This window comes from Dioscorea cayenensis, chromosome 15 (genome assembly GCF_009730915.1).
Source record: "Dioscorea cayenensis subsp. rotundata cultivar TDr96_F1 chromosome 15, TDr96_F1_v2_PseudoChromosome.rev07_lg8_w22 25.fasta, whole genome shotgun sequence".
Lineage (NCBI taxonomy): Eukaryota > Viridiplantae > Streptophyta > Magnoliopsida > Dioscoreales > Dioscoreaceae > Dioscorea > Dioscorea cayenensis.
The window spans coordinates 1893435-1912797 of record NC_052485.1 but is presented as its reverse complement, the minus strand read 5'-3'; the positions used below and the strand labels follow the sequence as shown (position 1 = coordinate 1912797).

Sequence of the window (19363 nt, the reverse complement as noted above, 5' to 3'; positions counted from 1 at the left end):
AATAATTGAAAGGAGAGTTGCCTAAGCTAAAGTTGAGGATGGAACTGATTCTGGAGGAGATTCTCTTATTAAACCAGCCCGGAAAGTGGATTTCAGATTTCTGCAGATTAGGCTTTTGACCAGAAATATGGTGATAGAAATCTAAACAAAGTTTGATATTCCTGGCCGATTTCCTAGAAGCAGTTGTAATGAGAATGAGATCATCCGCATACATGAGGTGATTGAAATTGTACCTCAGGCTACTAGAAAAACCAGGAATAAAACCATGCCTATTGGCGAAATTGAGCATAAGGGTTAAATTCTGAGCAACCAGGATGAAAAGATAAGGAGAGAGAGGGTCACCTTGCCTGACACCTCTCTTAGGAGAAATCCAATCAGTTGGCCTCCCATTAACTAAAATAGAGAAAGAAGTAGAATTGAGACAGGCCTTGATATATGAAATCCAAAGGTTTGGGAAATTCATCTTGGTCATAGTAGCGAGAATGGAATCCCAATTCAAAGTGTCATACGCCTTTTCAATGTCCACTTTAATAACCATCCTAGGGGGATAAGACCTATCACTGTTGATAGAGTGGAAAATTTCTTGAGCAGCAATGATATTGTCAAGGGGGGACCGACCAGGAATAAATCCACATTGCTCCCTGCCAATGAGATGGCCAATAACCCCTTTAAGACGATTAGCCAAAATTTTGGTAACAATTTTGTAAGCAACATTGCACAGGGAAATGGGGCGAAAATCCGAAACAAATTTAGGGTGCTCTTTCTTAGGAATCAAGACAATAAAAGTCTTACCCCAGGCCTTGGGCATCACAGCATGACTAAAAAAATATTTGATAGCATTCAATAACAGATCGCTCAGGTCATCCATGAAGAATTTATAAAACTCAGCATTCATGCCATCAGGACCCGGGGACTTCCCAGAAGGAAGGGATTTAATAGTATTGAAAATTTCATCTCTAGTAACCTCAGCAGTTAAGGATCTGATATGATTGTCATCAAGACAAGGGAGGTCATTGGGAATGGAATCCAGAATCTGATCAAAGGATCTAGACCCAGTATTATTCCACAAAGAAGTGAAGTGATTAATGAAGGTTTCATTGATTTGAGATAAATCAGAGACAATATTACCCTCAGAATCCAAGAGGCTAGAGATCAAATTATTGTGTCTACGAATTCGCACACTCTTATGAAAAAAGGTGGAATTCATATCCCCATCAATAATCCAATTCAATCTAGACCTCTGGGCCCATCTGCAGTGATTTTGTCTCAAAAGGGCTCTGTACTTATGCTGAAGAGCTCTAACCTGATCAGACTCATAGAAAGGATTGGAAGTAACATCGACATCCAAGGCCTGGAGCTGAGACTCCACGAACTTAATCTCTTGATCAAGGGCACCCAAACCCTGATGTTTAATCAAATTAACATTATGCCTAACTCTAGCCAAAATATGATAAAAAGCGTGCATAGGGCTAGAATGAGGCTTAAAAGAGATGGCTTGTCTAATGGCAAAGATAAAATTGCCATGCTCCAACCAAAAATTTTCAAACCTAAAAAGTTTGCACCGGGATGCAGAGGTAAAAGCAATAGTAATCATCATAGGCGAATGATCAGAGAAAATCTTGGGCAAGTAGCTAAGATGGATAGAGTTAAAAGTATCAAACCAGCAGGCATTGACCAAGCATCGGTCAAGCCGGGCCCAACGCCTCGCTCGACCATGTTGACCATTGCACCAAGAGAAGTTGGAGCCCACATAATTGACATCAACCAGAGAATTGCCTGAGATAAAATTAGAGAAGAGGTAAGCCTTCCTAGCATAGTAATTAAAATTACCCCCCAAGTGCTCGGTTGAAGAAGTAATCGAGTTGAAGTCTCCAAGAATGATCCAAGGACAATCAATCCTGGCAAACTGAGCTAATTCCCTCCAAAGATCCCGTTGAAGAGAAAGGCGCTGGGCATTATAAACCACTGTCAAAAGCCAATGAACATTAGAAGAAGAAGAGATAATCAAGTGAAGGGCTCTGCGGGAATGAATTAGGGGAGTGACAAAACCAATCCGTTTTTGCCAAAGAACAATAATCCCTCCCGAATAGCCCTCAGCAGCCACCGCTGCCCAATTCCAATTCTTCGCAAATTTGGAACAGAAACGGGCAACCCTGTTCTCATCAGCCCGAGTTTCAACAAGAGCCACCAAATCAAGCTGAAGAGTACCAATAAGACGTCTGATCCGGTTGAGCTTATCAAATCCGGATACACCCCTGCAATTCCAGCCCAGACACTTTAGGTTGTCACACATAGATAACCAAATGAAGATAGGAAACAAAAACTAAATGGAAAACAACCAAAACAGGCACAGAGGCTAAGGAAAAAGAAGAACGCTAAGACGAAATAGGGGGGAGGCACTCCGTCGGGATGCCCCGTCTTCCCTATCCTCAATTCTTCCTTTCTTCTGAGGAGACACCACAGGCTGAGAGTTCTTCCGGACAAGCGCTTCCTTTCGAAGGCCCTCTTGGAACTTTCCAAGAGTAAGGGAATCATCCGATTCCTCATTCATCTCGAAATCAGATTCTCCACCGTCCGAATCCCCTTCACCATCCTCAGACTCTTCCATGCTATCATCATCCTCATCAGTGGATCCCCGTTCTACAGCAACAACCTCGTTTATATGATCCACCACCATCTGATGTCTCTCCTCCTCCGGTCCGGACTGCAAATCCTTGGAAACACCCCCAACCAACATCTTTGGCGGAGCCCCAGAGTCCCTGAGCAGGGGTTCGGCCACTCTAGCAACTGACATCCTTCTGGATGACGGAGCTGACATCCTGACCCCGGTAACAGAGCCTGAAGCTTCAATTAATTGTTTTTTCCCTTTGCTGTGACGACCATCTCCACTTGCACTCAAATCGAGACTATTATTCATCTGGGGCAGCACCACAGGCTCCTGTTCAGCGGACGAAGGAAGTGCGTGGAACCCTAATTCCTGATGACAGGAATCACGGTCAGTGGAGAGATCAGAAATCAGAAGGGAGGAGTTGCCACGATCTGGAACATGATGTGAAATAGCACCACGCCTCGAGACATGAGCCCCTCTTCCCCCACGCGTACCACCAGAACGATGATTAGTTGCCGCGTGTCTCTGATCTGATCCAACGGTCATATTCAATTGAGTACCCAAAGGTTCAACGGTCGGATTGAAGTCCTCTCGTCTGACGGATGGCACGTGTGACACGTGACCCGCCCTAGGCATCAACGAGCCGGCACCACCGCGCCCCCACCCTCCTCGCCGCCGGCGAGTGGCCACCATCCACGGCCCAAATTCAGAGTCCAGTGGATCATCGTTCAGACCAAGAGGGTTATCAGCAGCAGAGGTAGCCCCATCAGCCAGCTTGACCGAAGAAGGCCCAATGCTAGTGCCTTCATCGTTGACTGAGGCCCTCTCATCCGGAGGATCCTCCATCGGAACGTCCACAGGGGGTTTCTCCCGACGAAGGTTACAGTTGCTGGACCCATGACCCACCATACCACAGTGAAAACAAAATGTAGGAAGACGCTCATAAATGATCATCACAAAAATCCTAGTTCCCCCATCATCAAGCCAAAAACCTCTCTTCAGGGGCAGCGCAAGATCAATTTCGAGGCAGACCCGAGCAAATTTAGCCCTGGCCAAAGATGTAGTGAAGTCGTCCACTTTAAGCAGTCTGCCAATGGGCTCCGTAAGGGTCTCCAATGATTCTCCATCCCATAGCTCCACCGGTAAATTATGCAGCTGTAACCACACCATGGCTTTGGTAAGCTTAGTGAAAGCTGGTTCAAAAAATGGCTGCCAAGGAACCAACTGCAGGGTGAGACCATTCACAGACCAAGGCCCTCCGAAGAGGAGCTGGTTCTTCGCCTCCTCAGATTCACATCTGATCAGAAAGAAACCATTAGGCATATCAGACAGGTGAATCGTACCAAATGACTTCCATAGACCAAGAAGAACAGTCTTGATAGTCTCAAACGGAGGAGACTTTCCAAACAGCTTGCCGTAGAGAGCAAACTGGAATCTACGATGTGCCCTACGGCGGATATCGTCGTCGAGGTGAACGGTGTCCGAGATCGAGGCTTTCAACTTAGACCAGGTGGCTCCGTCAACCGGGATCGGGAGCCCAGTTCGTTGTTTAACTCTAGCAGCGATTTCAGCCCACGAGGGGGGCGTTGGAGGTTTCCCAGTAGAACCCATCGTTTATGAGAATTTTTATGTTGAATGGCTGGCTATTATTGCTACCCTCCGGAAGATGAGATTCCCTGATATTTGGATAACTTGGATCCGTTCTTGCCTTTCCTCTGCCTCTTTTTTTTATTATCAATGGTCGACACTCCAATTGGATCAAGAGTTCACGAGGCATTAGACAAGTAATTACGACATTGTGATTCTGTTTGCTTAAGTCCCTAAAGAACTCACAAAAACGAAATGCAAAAATATATAGAGAATATAAGAGGACTTTATTGCTGGAAATGAGAAAAAGAATAAGTAATAATACATGGTGCACTCATGACTACACTCACACAAACAAAATTTATTCTTTCCTAGCATCAGATTAGATTACAATCTCCACATTTGAGAAAAAAAAAACTTCAGCAAATTCATAGCTGAAGTGAACGAGCATCAGTTGCTGCTAAGACTGGAGTATTGAGTGGCTTACCACGCCCCATTGTGAATCCTCTTGTACCATCTGGCATTCTTGGTCCTTGTGGAGTTTGTTTGCCAATTGATTCCAATTGCATGCCAAGACTTGCACCAGATTGCGGAGCTTGGGAAAGTATACCACGGCCATTGTGGCTCTGAACCGAAGACAGTGTCTTCGCTCGGCCTCGGCCCCAACTTCTTCTTATTCCATTCTGATTGTCTTCAACCTAACAACAAACAATCAAACACATTCACTGTTAGATTCGATTTGAAGTTCTCTACAAGAAGAAGATCATAAGATTGGGTGAGTGTTTGGTTTACAATAGTCTCTTCCAGTAGTTGATCTATATGTCGAGGTGAGCTTAATGACTGATGAGAAGGCGGTGACTGCTCATCTTCGGTGTTTACATCAAAATGATCATAATCGAATCTTTGGCCTTTGATGACTGATCTTGGCTGTAGATAGAGTTTGAAATTCATGACACTCAGTTGTTTGGAAAGAATATACAGTTGAAGGTGAAGAACAGATATATTACAGTGCGTCGGAGCATGGCTCTAACACGGAGACCTTTTCGCCAATTTCTTTCATCATTTAACTTCTCAACCTGCAGAGAATAAACCGTTTGTCAAGCATATGGATTGAAAGAAACTAGTTAAAAGATACCATGAAACTAAAATAGATGCAACTCACTGCTTTTTCAGCTTGATCTGCAGATTCAAACTCCACTAACGCATGCAACTTATATGATTGAAAGAGAAAAAAGTTAGTAAGAATACAGTTATATCATCATAAAATTAAGCATTTTCAGAATTGAATTTATGTTAATCTCTGTTTTTCTTTATTACCTTATTACTGATTAACACATCACTCTTTGAAGATCTAGCAGTGTTTGGATCTTGGGGATGGCAAATGCGAACATTCTTTACACTGTTCAATGTATAACAAAACAAGAGAGAGAAAAAGCTTAATTGCTATCACAGGCAAGTATAAAAGATTAAGTCAATTGGTTAAATTATTGACCTTCCAACAACATTGAACATCTTTTCTAGACTTTGGCGTGTATAATCATCAGGTAAGTTTTCTACAATGACAGTGCGTGACTGCAAGAAACAGAGAAAGGAATATAAAATCATGAATGAAGAAATGTTTATAGAACATATATTGTTGTTAACATGTTTGTATTAACCTGCAATTCTTCCTTGTCTCTTTCTGTGAATAGCTGTTTGCGCCTAACTTTCTTCCCATCATCACTCACAATCTGAAATATAGAAGAACAACATAAAACCATCAATGAATAAGATTAGATTGTGACTAAATTAGTCATTAATGACAAAAGAGACATACAAGCTTTGTCGAGGTTCGAAGAGCTTTGATCAACATTTGATGATTGATACCAAGAGACTTTATCTTCTTCCAAGATGCAATAACAGACATTGGAACTGTTCCATGAGAGAATGAGTAAGAACAAGAATGATAAAACTAATCCCCATAAAAAAAATGTTTACTATAAATAATTCCATACCATAACCTTCAGGATCTTTATTCATGATCTTCATTAAGAAATCACTAGCAATCAAATTAGTATCACTAAACTGATACTCAACCTGTTTGACAATCTTCTGAACAACATCATTGTTACTCTTAGTACTGACAGCAGTTCTAGCATGAGAACCAGCAACAAAACTAGAGGGATCTTGCTCGGCGAAATAAATCCAATCACCGACGCCATTGCCAAGGAACTGGAGATAAGGATAAAAATAACCAGAGACTGGCATCTGGGGTAGTGATCTTGGGACAAACTCTGGAGCATGGGCATTGAACTTAAAAGAAGGATTAGTGGTGGGTTCTTTGTGGGAAGTGGAAGCAGTGATGATGATCTCCTCTGCTTTCTTCTCTTGTGCCATTGCTTGTGTTTGTCTCTGAGATTGGTAATGGTTGGTGTGTGGGAAGCGGTTGTCTCTTGTAGCTAATGATGTCCAAGTTTGCACTGTTTTTTCTCATGGGTTTGTGGTGGGGGAGTTTTCAGTTGCTGAATTCCTGGAGAGTGAGTCCACGTTTGGCGCCAAAAGACAGGGATCTATCTGCTTCTTGGTTTTGACCGTTGGTGTTTGTTTGACCATGGGCTTTGCTTCTAATAAGAAGGGTAGCTTAGTCATTTCCTATGATGAATTCAACCTGGCCCAAGAGAAATTAATTTTGGGTCTTGGCCCAATAATGGCCTTTCTGTTTTTTATTTTCTGTTATTTATTAAAAAAAAAAGTTATTTTACTGTTACAACTGTAAAGCAGTGAACGCTGTGAAGTTATATTTTTAACAATTGTCTTACAACTGTATTTTAAATATACATATATATATATATATACAATCTTTGGAATAGAAAAGTGATATTTTCATTTTGTTTGGTAAGTCCGAAATCAAAGGAATGTTTATTAAAATGAAAAGCTCAAAATAAATTAAATATATATATATTATTTTATTTTACTAATTAAAGTTTCCTCTCTCATAAAGTTGATAATAAAATTAGATTATAATTATACAATTTTTGTTATTATGCTTTTCCACTCTTAATGGATATAGTTTTTATCTACTTTTTACTTCTCTTTCTTGTCGTATTTGCTTTAAGTTAGTTACGAGTTTTTATTAATAAACTGTGATTTATCTTAAAAAAATAATTTACTAAATAATTTTTAATAGAATATATAAATATTAATATATTAAATAAAAACTTTTTTTCCAATGAATTCATAATTTATCTATTTTTTTAAAAAAATATATTAAATAAAAAAATTATCTAAAAATTCAAATTTACAATAAATCATAATAAAATTTAATAAATATTATTAAATATTATTCAATTTTGACCCTAATCTTCGTGTGAGTTTGTTATTTTGTAGTTTGTTTTACTGTTTTCTTGTAACAGTGGATGTTGTTGAGACTTATTTTCAGTTAATGCATGTGATTTATCTATTTTTTAAAAAAAATTTAATAAATATATAGGCCGGGAATCAATAATCCGAATTATCTAGAAAATTCAATTTTGCAATAAATCATAATAAAATTTAATAAATATTATTAAATATTATTCAATTTCGACCCGAATCTTCGTGTGTTTGTTATTTTGTAGTTTATTTTTCTGTTATCTTGTACTAGTGGATGTTGTTGGATTTTTTTTCAATTAATGCATGTGGTTTATCTATTTTTTTTAAAAAAAATTATAAATATATAGACCGGGAATCAATAATCCGACTTATACACCCTCACACAAAAATGTAGAGATTGAGTGACAAACTCAAACCCATATTAAACAACTATTATTACCATTATTTTTAATAAATTTTGAATTAGAGATTTTTTAAACTTCTCACATTTAACTAATAAAGAAGATAAACAAGTAAAAACGCTTTTTGCTAGCTTCTTCTTGGATACTCGTATAACTGGCAACTGCTAAAGATTAATAGTTATCAATAATTTTATCCAAAAAGGAATTTTTTTTTTTTTTTTATTTCTCTAGATTTTCTCTCTTTATAAATAGTTATCATTCTTCTCTCTTGATCCTAGAGAGGTTTTGGATTGGAGAAGAGGAATGGCGGAATCGAAGAAACCGGAGCTCTTCGAGCTCAGCAATGGCAAAATCACTGCCAAATTGACCAACGTTGGCGCCACCATCACCTCCCTTCTCATTCCCGATGCTAAAGGTTCTTCCTTTCTCTTCCTTTTTCCCACTTTTGATTCCTTACTTTGATTTATCAAGCTTTGATTTTTATCTGTTTTACTTCATTGTGTTTAGGGGATCTCGCCGACGTGGCGCTGGGATTCGACTCCGTTGATACTTATCTGGTGAGCTTCTCATGCATCTCTTCTTTGAAAATAGTGCCAATCTCTGATTAGGGTTGTGCATCTGAAATAGATATTTCAAAATTTCTGTTTTGAAATCTAAGTTTTTTATTGTGAATTCATCATCAGGATGAGAATCCTGTATACTTGGGATGCATTGTTGGGAGGGTGGCAAATCGAATTAAAAAAGGGAAGTTCAAGCTCAATGGAGTTGAGTACTCCTTGGCCATCAACAACCCACCCAACATTCACAGTCTTCATGGTATGAATTGCAACAGCATTGCAAGAGTATAACTACGTTGTTCTTATTTTTTATTTTTTATTTTCAAAGAAAAATCTTGTTTGTTGATGCCTGATGGTGGCATATGATGCTCATAGGCATATATCATTTATCTGAAATGGAAATTTTTCTACTATTCCATTTTGAGTTGGTATGGATTTAGACAAATGAATGAAGTAGCCAATGAATTCAGAACATGATTGGTTGTTTTCTTATTGATCTTTTAATGAACTGATGAATTGATGGGTGGCATAAAATTAATTCTGATCAGGATTAGGGTTTATTAGGGTTTATGGCTTGTGTTCATCATCACTCTTAATGTTCATATGAAGGCCTTGTAAATTGTGACATGTTTTTCTGTTTATTTTTTTGAGTTTGAAGGAGATAGCCATATATATAAGATGTTGGATGGATGAGAGACTTGAATTTGTATGATTAATTAGTGTTCTTGGGATACTATGCATGTCGATGGTTCTGTTTAATGCTTATGTTACTTGATTCACATCAAAATCCAATCATTACTCAGGTGGGAATAAAGGCTTTAACAGGGTATTATGGGATGTTACTGAGCATAAAACTGGCGAAAACCCATCTATCACCTTTAAGTATGACAGCAAGGATGGTGAAGAAGGTATATCTATAGTAGGATCTTTTCCTTGAAAAAAAAATGCGAAAAAAAAAAAAATTGTTCAAAAGTTAATCTTGCCTTTTCTTACTATTTCTTGAGAGCAGGTTATCCCGGAGATGTTGCCGTTACCGCAACTTACTCTCTTCCTTCAAGCTCCTCACTGAAAGTAGACATGGAAGCAGTGCCTCACAACAAAGCTACACCAATTAGCTTAGCCCAACACACATACTGGAACCTAGCTGGTCACAGCTCCGGTGATATTCTCGACCACTCCATTCAAATATGGGCTACTCAATTTACCCCTGTTGATGAGACTGAAATCCCCACTGGTGAAATAAAGGCAGTAACCGGCACTCCATTCGATTTCTTAAAAGAGAACAAGGTAGGTAGCAGAATCAATGAAGTTCGTGGTGGATATGACCACAACTATGTGCTAGACTGCGGAGAAGAGAAATTGGGATTGAAGCATGTGGCAAAGGTGAAGGATCCTAAGAGCTCAAGAGTCCTGAATCTATGGGCCGACGCACCAGGAGTGCAGTTCTATACTGGGAATTACTTGGATGGAATCACAGGCAAACATGGAGCAAAGTATGAAAAACATGCAGGGCTATGCTTGGAGACTCAAGGATTTCCAAATGCCATAAACCAACAAAACTTCCCGTCTGTGGTAGTGAAGCCTGGTGAGACATACAAGCATTCCATGCTATTCGAGTTCTCAACCGAGTGAACTATTTGGCATTCTGCAATTATTTTGTAATTTGCTTTCTTCTTCAGTTTCTCTTTGTTTGGTCTTTGTTTAGGTTTGCTAGTAGTTTAGTTTCTGTTTGTTTTTTCTTTTGTCTCAGGCTTTGTTCTGCTTTTTCTTATTTGAATAAATAGCTGTTACAGCTCCTTTTCCTCCAAAAACAATTTGGTATTCTGCATTCTCTTCTAGTTCTATCTTGGTTGATCTTTCGTTTCAGATACATTTGATGGAGAAATAAAACATTTTTCTCAATCTAAGCAATAAATTATTTCACATGTATATGTATATACTCTGGAAACCTATATGAATGACTTCAGTTTCCTTCTAATCTCTGCATGTCGTATCCCTTACAGAACTACAAAAACAGAGATGAAAAGAAGGCAATGTCTAACATGAAGAGTGCACTGTCTAGTTATAAATAAACCTTTTGCTTTCACTTCGCAGATTCTTGTAGCTGATTTCTGCAACTCTATCAGCTCTAATGGTACTGTTACTAATCTCCACAGCAGAGCAAATGCTCGGTAGGAATCCTCCCCTGCCAGCCACCTTCTTCTTGTTCCTTGTTACTATGTTTGTGATCACTGTCTTTAGATTTTGTGATCTTTCTTGATGAACGATGTCGAGTTTCTGAAAGTATTCAATCTCTTTGGAGACCAAGGATGCGACGGTGCCTCGAGTGCCAATTTTCACTGGAGATGGTGATGCAGCCATTGGTGAAGCAGTGTTTGAACTGGTTCTCTGAATTTTTTTATGAGAGAATGTGCAATGTGGAGTTAGCTTGGAGGGAAAGGTTGTTATTCTTAGGCAGTGGTTGTAGGATTACTGGTTTTGGTTGGTTGGAGGGGGGCAGTTGGTGCTTGCCTTGCACTTGAATGCTTCTTTGAATTTTTGGGGTGGGAGAATGAATGAACATGGGTCATCTTCTTCTTGTGATCATATTGGAGTGATTGACTGGACTTTGACTGGTACTCTCTTTGCTTTTAGATCTCTGTGAGCATGACATTAGAGTTCCCTAAAGATCAGGGTTTGAAATACTATTTAATAGCAATTAAAATGAGCATTTTCATTGTTAAAATTTTATTCTTTAAAATAATCAATGATATAAAGTAAATGATATAAACATTTTTAAATTAACTATTAAACACATTTATTCAAATAAACGAACCTTGATAAGATGGGGCCAAATACCATGCCATACATGTACACCAATTACATACACATGTTTGACATCAATGGAAACAACCAAAAGAAAAGACTATAATTGGCCGTTAAACTTATTCTTCAACTCTATTATCTTGTAAGCATGTCTTTACATGATATCAATCTCCTTTTTTGTTTACCAATCATACACATCAAACAATTCACTCAGCTCTCTTTTCTTTTTAATTATCACATCAATTCAAGGACATGCTCTGTATCCAAAATTGGACTGATTTCTCTTATTCCTTAGTATATATACTAAATGATGTATGGCGTATTACTATATGCAAGTATTTAATTCATATATATAGTATACTAAGGTAGATGGCATGAGTATCTCAGCTTTGGGTGCATGCGAAGTGCTTGTTGCAATGCGGCATCAATCCTGTTCCCCTCCCTGAACAAACTATCATAAAAAACGCAAACAAAGCGGGATAGTTCTTCTTCATCGTCATCCATCCAATTCATGGACAGAATACCACCACCCTTCTCATGATCACTGTCTTCCCAGTCACTAATAGGACTGGTTGGTTCTGGGGGTTCTTCATCCTCGGCCTCATCATCTCCAATGACGAACTTGCCATTCTGAAGGCCATTATATTCGCCGGATCCTTGAAAGGATATTGCCTCCGTGTCAGGAGGTTCAACTGATGATGATATGATGGCTTTGGCACCTGAATCTAGGAAAGCCTTCACCATGCTCGGAGGTAAACCATACTTACCAGTGGAGATTATAATTCTGTCTCTCCATGCGCCAACCTGTGAAATTCATGTGCAGAGAACAAGTTTGATAGGCATAAGTGTGAAATTTACATAATGCTGGAATAAGAGCTAGTCATGCTATAGAAACTTAAATTCTTCATCTTATCTTACCATCCAACGGACATCATCAGCAGTTAAATGTGTGGCAGGAACTGTTCTTCGAAACATAAACGCACCTATTTCTTGGTTGTCATCCATGACCTTCATAAATTTTGGTTATTCTTTTCAGTAACTAAAGATAACATGTTTAGCTACATAGAATTAACCGACTTGAAAAACACTTACTTGTGTTTGGCATCCTATATACCGGTGGAGTATTCCTCCAACTTGAAAATATCGCCATTGTGCAACCAAATCAGCCACAGATTGAACCTTAGCTAAGGAACATACATCCTTTCGGCTGTGACTACGGAGCATTGATGACAAGCTCATCTTGACACTCTGAAGAAATCTTTCTGCAAGTTCTCCAGGTTCAGCAACCACAAACACATCATTCTGCCAGCTGATTGCATAATTCTTTATCATATTTCCACTCATTGCAATAAAAAACTTAAATTTGCCTCTGATTTTATTTGCGAGAATTAAGGAAATAATTCTGACCTTAAAACTGCGCCTGTCAAATCATTTTGAAGCGCCAAATGTATGATGCCCACCTGGGGCAGATTCTGCAGCTTCTCATGTAGTGATCGAACAGGTATAGAAGGTTGCCTGGATGCCAATGGAGATGATGGTGGAGATGCTGATGCCTTGCCAAATTGATGGCCATCCAAGCTAAGTGGAGGGACTAAATCAATTCGGTTTATTCTCTGGGGACCAAATTCAGGACTATATACGAGTGGACTTGAAGGAAAGCTTCCAGTAAACAATGGTGATGTAAATGGTGTAGGAACTGCAGTCACAGGCTTGGAAAATCCCGATGAATTACTTGTGAGGGACAATCTAATACCACTACGAGCACAAAATGTTTCTAGTGAACGGGCATGGTGTATTGCCTTTCCAGTATCCGGACTATACAGAGACTCAACAAGGAGTACCATCCGTCTCCAACCTAATGAAGGACTATTCTCATCAAGGTCTGCAAACAGAAACAAATACTAAGATCAAGTTTCCTCTTGTGACAGAAAGGTAAGATCAGTATTATACTTATCTTAATACAACATGATATAAAAGAATGAAGGATAGGTTGCCGAGAAATAAACCTGCAGCAGTGGGCTTCTTGGGCAAGTTTAGAGATTTTAACTTTTCTAGAATTTTTTCTTCATTTTGATCTCTTGGAGCCAAAATGTCACATAAATTCTTGAAAGATTGAGAGTTCCTTTGAATAAACTCCTCAGTTGCCGCTTCCAACTTGAGCCAGACAGAAGGATCAGTCTCATCTAGCTCCATACCGCATCTTTCATCAACTGTGTATAAAAACAAGCATGAATCATGTTCTGGTTTTTTTTAGATAAGATATTAAGGTGAAGCTGGAGAAAAAAGATTTGTGGAAATTAACATGAAGACGAAAAACCCAATGAGGCAATCACCCATTAGAATTTTCTGCTAAAAAATAAGACATACAAGCAGAAGCACGAATTCCTAAATTTATACTTAAAATGATAACCTTCACATCGACAAATCACCTGGATTAAACCGGAAATAACGCATTTCAGGAAGCAATGGCATTAAAGTATCTAGTGCTTCCTCTACACGATCAACTGAACATGCACTTTCAATCAACACTTGTCCTGTATCCAGGTAACGCCAACCACCTTTCCGGGCCTAAGCATGACCATCAAGAAACAGATAAGAGATCAGATCAGCATTCAAAATACGCTTATGAAAGTAGTTTCTGCATTACGCCAGTTGATCATTTCTGCTCCTAGCACCATATGCATTGCAGTTAGATTGGAGTGTACCATTGATCTTCTCAACAAAGCTTGGGTTGTGATTGGTAATCCAATTTATTGTTTCTAGGATATTGTTTATAGTAGAGATTTTATGTTGCGCTATTGATTTGATTTATTGGTTTATGAGTCCTGTTTTACACCTGCACACACATATATATCTTAGAACATATCAAGTTTCCATTCTGATGGCAGAATTTATTTTTAATTTATATTTTATATCAAGAAAAAAACAATTTGAATTTAAACTATATCTTTGAATAAATATTAGCATTACAGTTTTTTCCTGTAATACAAGTTCAAGATCAAAGGCCTTATTCCAACTTGTCCCAAGTCATTCCAGCCACAACCATAAAGAACATAGATGCTCAAAGGTTTACTGTCAACAGGGACCTGAAATGACTTGAGGAGAAGAGGGTCTGAAATATATTACCTTATTGGGAACTGAACCACATCCAATTGAAACCAGACAATCAATTCGAGCATCAGGCCATAAAAGCTGTGCTTCTCTCATGGCGAAAATGGTAGGATTATTGGCTACAATAGCGCCATCTTGCCAGCGATTAACATCTGCAGTTTGAAAAGAATGTAATAATTAAACATCTATCAAAGTTTACTCTACACATATAGGCACAAAGTAAGCAACAAATTGGAACAAGAGGAAGACACACACAAATATATATATATATATATATATATATATATATATATATATGCAGGAAAGTATACCATCAGAGAAATCATCAAGATAGTATGGTGCAGCAGATGATGCTCTTATTGCTTGCCATATATGATGCTTGCAGCTTCCAATGGAAGCAGTTCGACGACCAATTTGAGCACTGTGAGGAGTAGATCCAACTGCACTTATTGCTGGACTTTCTGCCATTCCAGAAGGAAGCTCAGCAGTGCCAGCCGGATACTAGATTATATGCATTAGTTAATATTAGCAGATCCAGAGGAAATTCAAAGTAGATAAAAGGATTTCCAATTAATGAAGCTCACAAAATAAAGAAAAGGACATGTATGGGTAATACAAGATCAGAACAATTCCCCTAAAGAGATCACACCATATCTTAAAACATGCAATGACCATAAGCTTGCCATAACAATCCTTCCCCTCAGACAAACCACAAATCTTTATAGATTATGAGGATCTGTTTGGTCAGCCTTAGCACATATCATTATATTCAAATTGTTACTGGGAAGAACTCAAAGTTGGGGATATAGATGCGACAACAAGAGTTGGGGCATTCACAGCAGAAGACTAAGCAGTATTTTATGAGAAATGAAGAAATAAAATTGAAGCCTATTCAAATCAGATAGAAAATTTATGTCCTTGTTAGTATCTGCAGTAACACCATCTTGCCCTGACAATGATCTAGCTCTAGACTGCAGATAGACACCAACAACATATGTTGTGAAGACTCAAGCATGCAGGAATTCATTTCTCAATTAAGGTTGGACCAATATGGATGAGAAGTGGCTAAAGATGTACATTTGTTTCTTAATGTGGACAAAATGTTGGAGCAATGTTCTTATAACTTTGATTTATCTTAAAGAACAGTTGATTCAGATGAGCAAAATCTACTAAACCAATGATTCTGATATTGCCGAGCCATTGCAGTTGCAACAATACACTGATCATTTGAACTAAACATAAAAACCTCTGTCACATTAAACTGATGTTAAAGGTAAATTAGTCTTAAAATGGGTTCCCAAGCGCTTAAACTTATTTAAAAAAAAAAAAGGGAACAAACCTGATAATTTCGGAAGATAAATGGTTGAGCTGGCATAATACTGACCAAAGTTGAGACCACAAAAACTTTTGGAACAGCCTTTACAGCAGATTCTATCAAAAGGTCCCCATCCTCATCAGCACACATCTCTTTGAGCAGCCTTTCAAATTGATCTGCGCTGTGCTGCAATTTATTTCAAGCTAAGGCATCTTGCATCATAAAAATGGATCAAAAACCAAAAGATCCAGGTTTTCATACTTTAGAACCATGAACAACCACACGGAAGCTCTGAGATGAACTTTTATACAGTTGATCCAACTTCTCTCTCCAAGTTGCAGCTTCATCTTTTGGGGTGGGTTCAGTAAACACAAGCTTTCCTGGAAAGAAATAAGTATGAGAAAACAAATGTAAACAAGAAAAAATCAATGAGGTCATTTTGCATTACCCAATTTTTTGTAAATTTCTTCACACTGATCCAAGGTCATTTGCTTGATTCCAAGGGCAACTGCAAGCATGCCACCAGTAGATGTGCCGCCTATTAGGTCAAACATTTCATGTATGCGTTTTCCTGTACCTTGTTCTATTTGCTTAAGAATCTGGACAGTAGCCATTCCCTTCATACCACCCCCATCCATTGAAAGTATACGTAATCCTTGCCTCCCCACTGGCCTTCCTTTTATTGCTCGACGCAAACTCTCATTTTCTCCTGAATTGAAACCAACAAATAATTATCTTGAACCAGGGAGAAAATTACCTTCAACACAAAAATATTCAATATACAGAATACCTAGAATTGCCAGAGCACGTGCAGCAGCCTTGCTCACGCAGGGATCATGTACCATAATAAGGCGTAGTAATAGTTCACGCAAGCTTTCAGATTGAGCTAGGGTGCGACGATTCTCTAAACAGAAAGCTAGATTACCAACAGCATATAGGGATAATCGTTGCACCTAATCAAAGAAACACAATTACATGCATACAAATTCATGATAGCAAAATGACAAAGAAGAGGAATGCTTAGACTGCAATTACATCTGATGGTCTTTACCTCTGTGTTCCTGTGCGCACAAAGAGCTTTTAATGATTTTAGTACATCTCTAGTCAGCATCTTTTGAGCTACACTATCAGAAGCAAATGCCAAGGTGACAACAACTCGCAGCACTGAAATCAATTCTTCTGTGTCAACTGATTTCAAAACTGATTCAATAGGTTGCATTATGTCTGATTTAATCAGCTGCATAGCCAAAGAAGTATCGGCTGCGAGTGATGAAAGAGCAAAGCATGCTTGCTCAACCTACAACATGTGGAAGAGAGCAAAAGCACATCAGTTACAAAATAGTTTGCACTTGGAAATTGGTGCAAGAGTTATACACTAATTCAAATCATAAAAGGATGATTCACTGCATACCACATGATGGTCATCACTGCTTATCATACTTATAAGTTGCCTCACAGCATTTTCTTCTTTGCTGATTGCTACTCGATTGCTAGGATCTTCCATGAGCTTAGCAAGAGCAGATGCTAGCAAAGGGTGATGACAAGAAGAAAAACGGAAGACAAGAGTGAAGAAAGCACTCAGTTTATGTCTTGAGGCAATAAAATATGAGCTGCTAGTATCAGTCTGGTAAAACAAAAGGAGACTTTAGTCATGACAAAATCCTTAATTTAGTTATATAAGAGCGGCAATAGATTAAAAGTCACCTCTATCTGAATATTAATGGTTTTTATATTTTCGGTAGCCTCTATCCTGATATTCGCAAGCGAAAGATGACGGAGATTGTGAAGTGGTAATATCTCTGGAAGGAACTCAAGAGGATTACCAAACAGCCTTAGAACACAAAGTTCGGGCATAGCTCTGCCATAAAACATAAAAAGGAATGATGAATTTGGTAGCACACAGAAGCATTACATATGCGAAGGCCCAAAATTTTCCAAAGATAACTAACTAACCTGAAATCAAGGAGCGGGCGTACAAGTTTGTTATGTTCCAAAGATAATTCTACCAGGGCAACACATTGCCTCAGTTCAGCTGCATTTCATTAAACAATAAGGAGATATGTTCAGATAAAAAATAAAAAAGGAATCAAATAAGTTGCCATCACCAAGGGTTCGAGCTTACCAGGGACTGAAACCAACATGTTATTGTCAACACTTAGGATTTTTAATCTTTTCAACTGACCAAGCTCAGGTGGCAAAAGTGACAACTTATTGTTATCAAGATATAACCTCTCAAGCTGTGGCAGTTTTGTCAACTCTACTGGAAGTACCTATCAAAATTTCCATGATTAAATGCCAATTAGAGATTACACTCTTTGTCAACCATTAATCTAAAAAAGGTTGATATTGCAAAGAAGCTTGTCAGTTCCTGGTAACAGCCCACTAAATTTCCATATGAAAATTCATTAGAGAATGCCACTCTCATCCATGATCTTTCTTACAATCAGCAACTTATAAAAGTACTAGACCATTGTGTATTATCCAAGATCCCAAAAGATAAGAAAAAATCAATATGAAGAAGGGACACATTTGGACTAATTTCAAAAGCTTTGAGCTCGGAAAACAATCATACCCACTGTCATGTAGTATGAATCCTTCCCTGAGGCTGCAATAGAAACCCAGAATACAGTAAAACAAAATCATACTGATACTACTACTCTATTAACAGCAAACAAGGACTGTCAGATTATAATCAGCAAAATTTACACATGCTGCACCCACTGAACAAAGCGAATGAAACACCCAGTGAAAACCTCGTTACAAAGCAATGGCTAAACCAGGAAGAAATCACTATCATTCCATTCAAGATTAGTGCATATAGAACTAAGAGCAGTGACCATATCAAAGATCTAAAAATTTAAACTTAGAAGGCCAAACAACCTCAAACTCACCGACAAACCACAACCAGATAAATCTAGCACGGTGACGCCCTTCCAATGCTCCGCCAATTCCAAGACACTCTCCCCAGACCCAGCCGGCGCCAGGTCAGACCTCAGCAACCTCGTCAGAACCCCAACCCCATCGCTCTGCTGGCCCGATCCAGCAGTCCTATACATCCTGATCGACCTCAGCGGCTCCCTCCGAGTCACGATCTTCATGTCCACCGTGACACCATCATCAAGATCACCATCAGCATCGGCATTGGCATTATGATGAAGATCGAGTACAACGGAGTCCTGCGGAGGGGGTAAGGCGACCATGAGCTGCGACTGAAGCCTAAGCGCGATCTGGTCCTCGTCATCACCAGCAAGCCAATCAAGATCGATCCGGAAACCAAGTTCTCCAGCGGATGAGATGCGGGGATGCGGCGGCGAAGAGTGGGGCGAGAGGGGTAGCTCACGGCTCAAGGACGGGTCGTCGTCAAGCTCGCCATAGTCAAGGAGAAGGTGGAAGACCTCAGAGGGTCGCTTCCATCCAAGACCCCAGGAAATCGCCATTGATGCCGGATCTCGAGGTCTAGGGTTTCAGATGGTCGGAAATGGCGGGAGACGAAGAGATGACCGGCGAAAGACGCCGATAAGAAAGAACAGAGAAAGTGTGAGATTTCAGTTATATTATTTTGATAATTTCGTCCTTTCCACGTTATTCCGATATTGCCCTTGATATTCAAAGCATTTACAAAACGGTG

At 39.0% G+C, this 19363-nt stretch overlaps 4 protein-coding genes across 4 annotated transcripts; 1 reads left to right on the top strand and 3 right to left on the bottom strand.

Moving 5' to 3' along the window:
* Positions 1 to 4534: 4534 nt before the first annotated feature.
* LOC120277245 (la-related protein 6C) lies at positions 4535 to 6571 on the bottom strand. Its single transcript, XM_039284003.1, has 9 exons — positions 6190 to 6571; positions 6012 to 6106; positions 5854 to 5925; positions 5688 to 5767; positions 5513 to 5594; positions 5358 to 5405; positions 5203 to 5271; positions 4988 to 5122; positions 4535 to 4893 (listed from the first exon to the last, which is right to left on the bottom strand). Exons 1-9 carry the CDS (start codon positions 6569 to 6571, stop codon positions 4624 to 4626), a joined length of 1233 nt encoding a protein of 410 aa, XP_039139937.1. The 3' UTR covers positions 4535 to 4623.
* Positions 6572 to 8178: 1607 nt separating this feature from the next.
* Positions 8179 to 10500, top strand: LOC120276658 (galactose mutarotase-like). Its single transcript, XM_039283325.1, has 5 exons — positions 8179 to 8362; positions 8455 to 8504; positions 8631 to 8763; positions 9308 to 9412; positions 9514 to 10500. The coding sequence occupies exons 1-5, from the start codon at positions 8251 to 8253 to the stop codon at positions 10134 to 10136; spliced, it is 1023 nt and encodes a 340-aa protein (XP_039139259.1). The 5' UTR covers positions 8179 to 8250; the 3' UTR covers positions 10137 to 10500.
* A 62-nt stretch (positions 10501 to 10562) lies between these two features.
* On the bottom strand, positions 10563 to 10865 carry LOC120277244. Its single transcript, XM_039284002.1, has one exon. It carries the CDS (start codon positions 10863 to 10865, stop codon positions 10563 to 10565), a length of 303 nt encoding a protein of 100 aa, XP_039139936.1.
* Positions 10866 to 11324: 459 nt separating this feature from the next.
* Positions 11325 to 19274, bottom strand: LOC120277104 (phospholipase A I). The gene is made up of 18 exons (XM_039283851.1): positions 18627 to 19274; positions 17858 to 18005; positions 17689 to 17767; positions 17440 to 17593; positions 17147 to 17359; positions 16787 to 17032; positions 16526 to 16688; positions 16184 to 16444; positions 15997 to 16115; positions 15760 to 15921; positions 14732 to 14921; positions 14436 to 14572; positions 13739 to 13877; positions 13316 to 13519; positions 12717 to 13191; positions 12402 to 12618; positions 12228 to 12317; positions 11325 to 12113 (listed from the first exon to the last, which is right to left on the bottom strand). The coding sequence occupies exons 1-18, from the start codon at positions 19170 to 19172 to the stop codon at positions 11670 to 11672; spliced, it is 3987 nt and encodes a 1328-aa protein (XP_039139785.1). The 5' UTR covers positions 19173 to 19274; the 3' UTR covers positions 11325 to 11669.
* Positions 19275 to 19363: the final 89 nt, after the last annotated feature.

Excerpts from the sequence above, each read along its gene's own strand:
- LOC120276658 (XM_039283325.1), top strand. The coding sequence starts at position 8,251 with ATGGCGGAATCGAAGAAACCGGAGCTCTTCGAGCTCAGCAATGGCAAA. Across the intron at positions 8,764-9,307 it reads CAACATTCACAGTCTTCATG|GTGGGAATAAAGGCTTTAAC; the intron begins GTATGAATTGCA and ends ATCATTACTCAG. Across the intron at positions 9,413-9,513 it reads CAGCAAGGATGGTGAAGAAG|GTTATCCCGGAGATGTTGCC; the intron begins GTATATCTATAG and ends TCTTGAGAGCAG.
- LOC120277244 (XM_039284002.1), bottom strand. The coding sequence starts at position 10,865 with ATGGCTGCATCACCATCTCCAGTGAAAATTGGCACTCGAGGCACCGTC.
- LOC120277245 (XM_039284003.1), bottom strand. The coding sequence starts at position 6,571 with ATGGCACAAGAGAAGAAAGCAGAGGAGATCATCATCACTGCTTCCACT. Across the intron at positions 6,107-6,189 it reads TAAAGATCCTGAAGGTTATG|TTCCAATGTCTGTTATTGCA; the intron begins GTATGGAATTAT and ends CTCATGGAACAG. Across the intron at positions 5,123-5,202 it reads GAGCCATGCTCCGACGCACT|CCAAGATCAGTCATCAAAGG; the intron begins GTAATATATCTG and ends CTCTATCTACAG.
- LOC120277104 (XM_039283851.1), bottom strand. The coding sequence starts at position 19,172 with ATGGCGATTTCCTGGGGTCTTGGATGGAAGCGACCCTCTGAGGTCTTC. Across the intron at positions 18,006-18,626 it reads TATCTGGTTGTGGTTTGTCG|GTACTTCCAGTAGAGTTGAC; the intron begins GTGAGTTTGAGG and ends AAATTTTGATAG. Across the intron at positions 13,192-13,315 it reads CAAGAAGCCCACTGCTGCAG|ACCTTGATGAGAATAGTCCT; the intron begins GTTTATTTCTCG and ends TTCTGTTTGCAG.